The sequence below is a fragment of the Belonocnema kinseyi genome, chromosome 3, assembly GCF_010883055.1.
Source record: "Belonocnema kinseyi isolate 2016_QV_RU_SX_M_011 chromosome 3, B_treatae_v1, whole genome shotgun sequence".
NCBI lineage: Eukaryota > Metazoa > Arthropoda > Insecta > Hymenoptera > Cynipidae > Belonocnema > Belonocnema kinseyi.
Genome location: NC_046659.1, coordinates 80,964,292 through 80,972,262, shown reverse-complemented (window position 1 = coordinate 80,972,262; position 7,971 = coordinate 80,964,292). Strand labels below are relative to the sequence as shown.

Here is a 7,971-nt window from a genome sequence, read left to right as displayed (position 1 = left end):
TTTCTACCAAAGAAGACGAATTTGTATGGTTTTCTAGAAAACAGGTTTAATTATATACCAAACAGATGAGTTTTATATCAATTGTTGAATTTTCAAGACAAAAATATGATTCTTCTGTAAAAAGGTTGAATTTTCAACTAGAGAATATGAATTACCAATCAAGTTTGTTTACTACCAATTATATACCAATTATACACCACCAATCAGGAATTAAATTTTCAACCTAAAAAAATGAATTTTCCTCCTAAAAATGTAACAGTTGATACTTCAACAAACAACATTTTTGTATGAAAAAAATTGTATTTAACCAAGAAAGAAGAATTTTCAACAAAATTCTTGACTTTTAACAACAACAAAAATTATTTTCTAACAAAACATGATTTTTCAACAAAGTACATAAATTTTCAACCAAATTGTTTAAATTTTCTAACCAACTGTGTAATTTCCGAGCCGAAAATACAAATTTTCTACAAAACAGTTCAATTTTTTACCCGAAAATGTAAATTGAAAACACAAAGTTTAATTTGCCAAAAAGACTAATTTTCAACAAAGCAGTTGAATTTTGACCAAGTCTTTATTTTAGTTAAAATTCCTTTTTTTGTTGTAGAAAAGTTCGTTAAAATTCTACTATTTTGCTGAAAAATTCATATTTTTCGTTGAACATTAAATTTTTTATTGAAAATTCTTATTTTTCGGTAAAATTTAATCTATTTCTGTAAAAATAACTTTTTTTTAAAAATGCAATTGTTTCGTGGAAAATCCCTTGTTTTTTTTAACCATTTTGTTTAAAAATTAAACTGGTTGTTTAAAAATTCTCTTTTTTATTGGAATTTCAATGTTTTGTACAAAATTGTTTTCATTTTATTATTGAAAATTCAACTTTGTTTTGAAAATAAATTTTTGGTGTTGGAAATTCAAATATTTCAGTTGAGAATTCATAATTTGGGTTCAAAATTCAATTTTTTGCAAAATATTCATTTTTAGGTTGAAAAGTCACCTATTGTTCAAACTTCGACTTTTTGGATTTAAAATTTGTCAATTTTTTGAAAGTTCACTTTTTTGTTGAAAATTTATATTTTTTGGTAAAAAATTTATCTGTTTGGTGAAAAAAATAACTTTTTTGTTGAAAATTCAATTGTTTTGTTGAAAATTTGTGTTTTTTTGGGTTGAACATTCAACTATTATGGTTAAAGTATCATCTATTCAGTTAAAAAATCGTTGGGGGGGGGGCTCACATATTCTGATTAAAAAATCAACTATTTGAAAATTCACTTTTTTATGGCAAATTTAATTTTTGTAGAAAATTCGTTTTTTATTATTAAAAATTTAACTATTTCATTTAATAATTCAACTATTTGTTTGAAAGTTTGCTCTTTTGAAAATTCAACTGTTTTTGTAGGAATTTCGTCTTTTTGACATTAAAATTTAACAATTTGTTTGCAAGTTAATTTTTTTGTTAAAATCTACTTGTTTTGTAAATTTGTCTTTGTGGATAGAAACGTAATTTTGGATTGAAAATTCATCTTTTATAGTTTGAATATATTTTTTTTCTAATTGAAAATCTACTATTATATTTTTGATAAAGAATTCAACGCTTTTGGTAAAAATTATACTATTTGGTCGAAAATTTCATTATTTTATTGAAAATTCATCTATTTTCATAAAATGTCATCTTTTTTATAAAAAAATTAACTGTTTTGTTGAACGCTAGTCTTTTTGGATTGAAAATTTATCCTTTGGGATTGATTATTCATCTTTTGGAAGAAGATCAATTTTTTTTTTTTTTTTTTTAAATCATCTTCTGTGTTTGAAAATGCAACTGTAATTTAAAAGATTCTTCGTTAAAATTCAACTATTTGGTTAAAGTTTAATCGTTGTTATTTGATGATTTGGTCATTTTGTTGAAAATTCAACTTCTCATGTTAAAAATTGAACTATTTCGTTAAAAAATCAACTTTTTCCGAAAATACGTCTTTTCCTTGAAAATTCAACTTTTCGAAATTTAGATGGAAATCAATTTTTTTGTTAAAGAAACTAGTTCGTCGAAAATGCATCTTTTTTTGTTGGAAATTCCACTGTTTTGTTGAGATTACAATATATTTGGACTTAAAATATTGGGCATATGGTACCTAAATTAATATTATTTGAAAGAATTTATTCTCCTATTATGTCCTTCTTTTTTTGAAAATTCATCCTGTTTCCCCTGCTTTTAGATCATTTTTGACTGCGAAGTCTGAAATCACTTTTAAAATAATATAGTTAATAAAGCAATTAGTATTGAATAATAGTGATTATAAATTTTTACAAGTTTACCGGGAAATATTAAATTTTTGGATGGGAAAATCGGGGAATATTCTGAATATTTTAAAAGGCTATTTCGATTAAATTGTATATTTTTGTTTAATGTCAGTATAACCACTGGTGGAAGTATTTGGCTCTACAGAAGAGTTTGTCAGTATCAAACTGAAGTTTTGTACTCAGGAATAGCCATGGAAGAAATCGAAAGATCGGAGGAAGTGAACGTATCTGATATTTTAAAAAGCGAACCTCCTCCAGTCCAGGATTTTTATACGCTCATTACTTCTCTGGCCTTCTTCTCTATTATACTCGCTTATTTTTACTTATGCGATAGGTACTTTTAAAAATTTTCTATCTCTAATTTACAGGGTGGCCGCTGGACCGGGAATTTCATAAATTTTTAGAAAAAACCATCTGTTCAAGTTTGATTTTAACAGTTTTTTAAAACAATTAGTTGAAATGTTATATGTTTCAATTATTATATTATTCAGTTTAAAATGCGTAATTCTGAAATCTTTAATGTCAAAAATGTTATTTTGAAAACTTAAAAAAACTAAAAATTAGAATCTTTTGAAATCGGCTATTTTAAACTCTGAAATAACTTCAAAATAATATATTCATAAATATTATTTAATAATTATCAATTAAATTTTTTTTATTAAATAATTTATTTATTAATTATTATATTCAAATTTATTAAATTTTAGATATTGTTTCAGTCTAAGATGTGAGAATTTTAAAGTTTTTATTTAAGAAAAAGATCGATTGCTTTATATTTAGAAATATTCAACTGCTCATTTAAAATCAGTAATTAGAAAAGAAATATTCAAAACTGAGCACAAAAAAAACTAAACTTTGAACATCACAATTTTACTTATTGTATTTGAAAACGTTTAATCTGCAGTGAAAATTGTTAAATTTTGTTATATAAATAAATATTGAACATCTATTATTCCTAGAAAAAATGCAAGTAAGTTGAGGAGATATTTCAGATTTTGAACAAAACATTTAGAAGCTTTGTAAGATTTGTGAAAAGCTTCAAGAGAATAAAAAGCATTTTCTTAAGATTTCTAGGAAAATTGAAAGCTATTTTTGTATTGTACAAAATTATTTTTAAGAAGATATTTAAAAAGATTTCCAATATTGTCAAAAACGAATCTGGAATATTTTAACCCTTTCGTTGGCAGAGAGAATTCGACAAAAAGTGCTCAAAATGGCTCAAAAATTTATATCCTGGAATTTTTGGCTCGCTGAATACGAATATGAAGTCAAAATTTAGAAATCCAAAATGGCTGATCCAATATGGCGGACGAAAATACAAAAAACGGCTCGATTTAGATAAATCTTTGTGCTTACGGGTTTTTGGGGTCGCTGAACCCGAAAGGGAAGTCAAAATTCTGATTCAGCGACCCCAAACACCCGTATATACCGAGATTGATCAAAATCGAGCCGTTTTTTGTATTTTCGTCCACCATATTGGATCTGCCATTTTGAATTTTCGAATTCTGACTTCAGATTCGGATTCAGCGACCCCAAAACCCCCCCAGTAAGGCTTGAATGCAAAGTCAGAGTAAGTTAAATAGGAAAAAAGAAAATTGACGCATTTTGCGTCAATACCAACGAAGGGGTTACGGAAATATTTGTTATTTTATAAGGCTTTTGAGAAAATTTAGCGAGGTTTTAAGAAAAAATCAAATAATTTTAAAAAATGTTTAGAAGTTCTGAAACAAATTTTTTAAATCCCAAACAACATGTACATTTTTCAATATTTTGAAACATTATTTTGAAGTTTTTAAAGGATTTTTAACCGATTTGAAATGAAAATAATTTATTTACTGATTTAAGAAGTTGTCAGTTTATAAAAGAAATCGAATCGCTCAATTTGTATTGTTTCTAGCTTCAAATTCCTTAAAATGATTCGCAGCTCAGTTTTTATTACTTCAAATCGAAAAAATTTTAGCTCCTCAGTTGGAATTTTTTAATCTCATTGACCGTGAAAATTGTTTTCGACCCGGGAAATGACCGAAAATTGTTTGCTTTGATTAAAACGGCCACCCTGAATTTAGAAACATATATTCATTATGGAAAAATAACGAAACTTGAAAGCAATCTCTCATTTCAGGACCAATTTCTTTATGAAAGAAAACAAATATTACAGTGAATTTAGTTTTTGGTTACCCTTGGGATATATTTTAGCTCTTGGTATTTTTTTCACCGAAGATCGTGAACGAGGTCCAAGATTTTTAAACCGAGAGCAAACTGACGAATGGAGAGGCTTGATGCAGGCAGTGGTATTAATTTATCACGTGACAGGAGCGCGAAATGTTTTGCCAATTTATATGCATCTGCGACTGATTAATTCTGCATACTTGTTTCTTTCGGGATACGGACATTTTTATTACTTCTGGCAAACGGGCGATGTCTCTTTAGTCCGATTTGCAAGGGTAAGAGTGCTGAATTCAGTTTCGGAAATTATAACCAGTGGTGTAGTCCTCAAAGAAAAAGGGGCCTGCCGGTACTTTCCATAAACTACGTTACAAATTTGAGGGGGGAGGGCTAAAAGTTAAAATTGATTAAAAAAAGGAGGGGGTTATAAGTGGCAATAATGTTAAAAACTTTGATAATATTTGGAACTTGAGTCCAAGAAGAAAATTCGACTATATTTTTGGGGAAAAGTTCATTTTCTTATTGGAAACTTTAACTTTTTGGTTGAAAATTCATATATTTTGTTGAAAATTCGTATTTCTTAGTAGAAATTTAATCTTCTTGATTGAAAATTTATCCTTTTTAGACCAAAATGCAATTGTTTGGTTGAAATATCATCTGTTACATGCTTCATTGAGAATTCTTATTTTTTTGTTGAAAAATCGATTAATATTATTTGACTTGAAGTTTAGCTACTTCGTAACAAAAAAAATTTAATGATTTATAATGATAGTTGAAAAATTAACTATTTCTTTTGAAATTAACTTTGATGATAAAAATGCTACTGTTTTGTAGGGAATGAATCTTTTTGGTTTGAAAATTAAACATTTTGATTAAAAAAGTAATCTTTTTGGTTGAAAATTAAACTTTTTTGCAGATAATTCCCCTTTTTGGCTTTAAAATTAAATCATTTTTTTTTAAAATTCATGTATTTTGTTAACGATACGTCTTTTCAGTAGAACATTAATCTTTTTGGTAGAAAATTAATCTTTTTGGTTGGAAATTCAACAGCTTTGTTGAAAATTAATTTTTTTGTTGAAAATTATTTTTCTATCTGACAATTTAGCTGTTCTATTTTTAGATAAAACTTTATGCTGTAAATTGTTTCAGTTAAAAATACAATTATTAGGTAGAAAATTAATGTATTTTGCTGTAAAGTCATCTTTTTGGTTAGACAATTTATTTTGTTTATTGAAAATTCCACTTTTTGGTTTAAATTTAACTGTTTAGTTGAAAATTCATAAATTTTGTTAAAAATTCATCTTTTGCTATTTAAAAGGCCACATTTTTCTAAAAAATTTAACTTTCTAGCTTAAAAACTTTACTCTTTTGTTGAAAATTTATCATTTGTAGTAGAAAAGTCATATTTCTTGATTAAAAATTAACTTTTTTGAAGAAAATTGAACTGTCTTCTAAAAAATTGGTCTATTTGTTTTGAAAATTCAAATATTTCATTGAATTTTAATATTCTTTGTTCGAAAATTCAACAATTTATTTGAAAGTGCATATTTCTATGCTGAAAATTCAATTATGTGGTTAGAAATTAAACTATTATGTTAAAAATCTAATTATTTTTGGAAAACTGATCTATTTTCTTAAAGTCGTCATTATTGATTTAAAAATTCATCTCTAATGGTAGATAAGTCATTCTTCTTGGTTGAAAATTCATCATTCTTGTTAGAAAAGTAACTTTTTTGGTAAAATTCAGCTGTCTTAAAAAAAATCGTCGGTTTGGCTTGTAAATTTTACCGTTTGGTTAAATTTTTAACTATTTTTTGGAAAAATCGCCTCTTACTGGAAATTTTTATCTGCTTGGTTCTTGATGCAACTGTTTTGTTGATTTTTTTAGTTAAAAGTTTTCTTTTTGCTAAAAATTCAACTGTTAGGTTGAAAAGTGAACTATTTCGTTGAAAATTGTCTGCGTTAATTATATTTGAAGAATTTATAAACGTAAAATCCGTCTTTAGCCAAATGCTACGTTACTTTTGGGGGGTACAAAAAAGCCAAAAATTGTTGACTTAGTTTATGGATGGCCTATAACTAGAAAAATTGGTCGTGTGACAAGAAAGTGGCTTTTGGTGCCGCCAGGCCTTCAAAAAATATATCATGGCGGCGCCAGGCCTCGATTACACCAATTCTTATAACATTTTAATCATTTAAACAATCCAACATTCAAGCCATCCAATACTTAAACAACCAAATTAATTTTGCAGGTTCTCTTTAGACTCAATCTTCTGACCGTTTCGCTCTGCCTTTGTATGAACAGACCATATCAATTTTATCATTTCGTCCCCTTGGCCTCTTTCTGGTTTCTAGTGGTCTACTTCCTAGCCTGGCTTCCACCCAGAGTTTATTCAGGAACATTAGCAGAATATGGACCCAGAGCTTTGCTCTACTTGGCCCTCAAACTTTTAGGCCTAGTCTGCATTATCACTATTCTCTACATGTCTGAGGTACGAAAGTTCAATTTGAAATTTAACTTTTCATTATCAATTAATATCTTTCCATAATGTCTTTCTTTCTATGAGTTAATCAGGGTTGCTATAGAAGATTAGTTTCAAAATTCCATAACTTGCAGGTTTTCTAGATCTACTTTTTGAAAAATCTAGCCAATTAAATTCGATTATAAAAGAATCTTCTAATCAAATACTAACTTACCAGCGATTTTACGTACAGCTTATTTAAATGACCGGGAATTTACTTCTGATCGCAGAACAATTCAATTTTTAATTATTTTAATCGTTTTGTTTTGCCGGTTTACTCAAATTAAATCATAATTTATTGTTGAATATACGTTATTTTCAATTATACGGAAAACCTTTGAGCAATTTGCAATTTTTTTTCTCTTTGAGATTTTTTTCGCTGACTTAAGTTTAATAATTATCGAATTGATAATATTTTAAAAATATAGAAGCAATCATTATCTTAATTTTTTTAGAAAATGGATTTTTTCACGTTTTATTGGGTAACTCCTCATTTATCCTGACTTGAAAATAATTATCGTTTTTATTTTAGAAAAGGGAGTTATCATAAAGAAATATAATTTTATTTGGAACAGGGAATTTTCGACGTGAAACGGGAGTTTTTTAAAAGAATTTTCCGAATTTAGAAGAAAGAAATTAAAAGAATCCTTATTCCAAAGGAACCCGCACTAAATGTATGGGAAAATGGCTTTCGGTGGATTTAGCTGAAACTTTGTAATTTTTAAGGTTATAAGTGCTGAATGAAATATCCGTAAAAAAAAATCCAAAAAACTGGACAGTTTTAGCGCTATGCGGCCTTAAGCGCTCAAGACCAGTGAATAAAACGAATTACAACAGATTTTGTTACAAAAGTGATGTCAACATAGGAATCACGGTTCAGATCGTGGTCTGTCATATTTTCGCCTACACCGTTGACTCATATAGCGCGCTTCTCAAAACGATTAAACGCTAAGCGTCCAAGATTTTAACTTGACTAATTAATCAC

At 27.4% G+C, this 7,971-nt stretch overlaps 1 protein-coding gene across 1 annotated transcript in view; it reads left to right on the top strand.

Annotated features, from left to right (window-relative positions):
- Positions 1 to 7,971, top strand: part of LOC117169900 (N-acetylneuraminate 9-O-acetyltransferase) — a 22,042-nt gene that overhangs the window by 9,749 nt on the left and 4,322 nt on the right. The window contains exons 7-9 of the mRNA XM_033356409.1: positions 2,411 to 2,632; positions 4,421 to 4,742; positions 6,717 to 6,956. Of these exons, the coding sequence (XP_033212300.1) occupies positions 2,411 to 2,632; positions 4,421 to 4,742; positions 6,717 to 6,956 (784 nt within the window). The remainder of the gene's footprint in view (positions 1 to 2,410; positions 2,633 to 4,420; positions 4,743 to 6,716; positions 6,957 to 7,971) is intronic.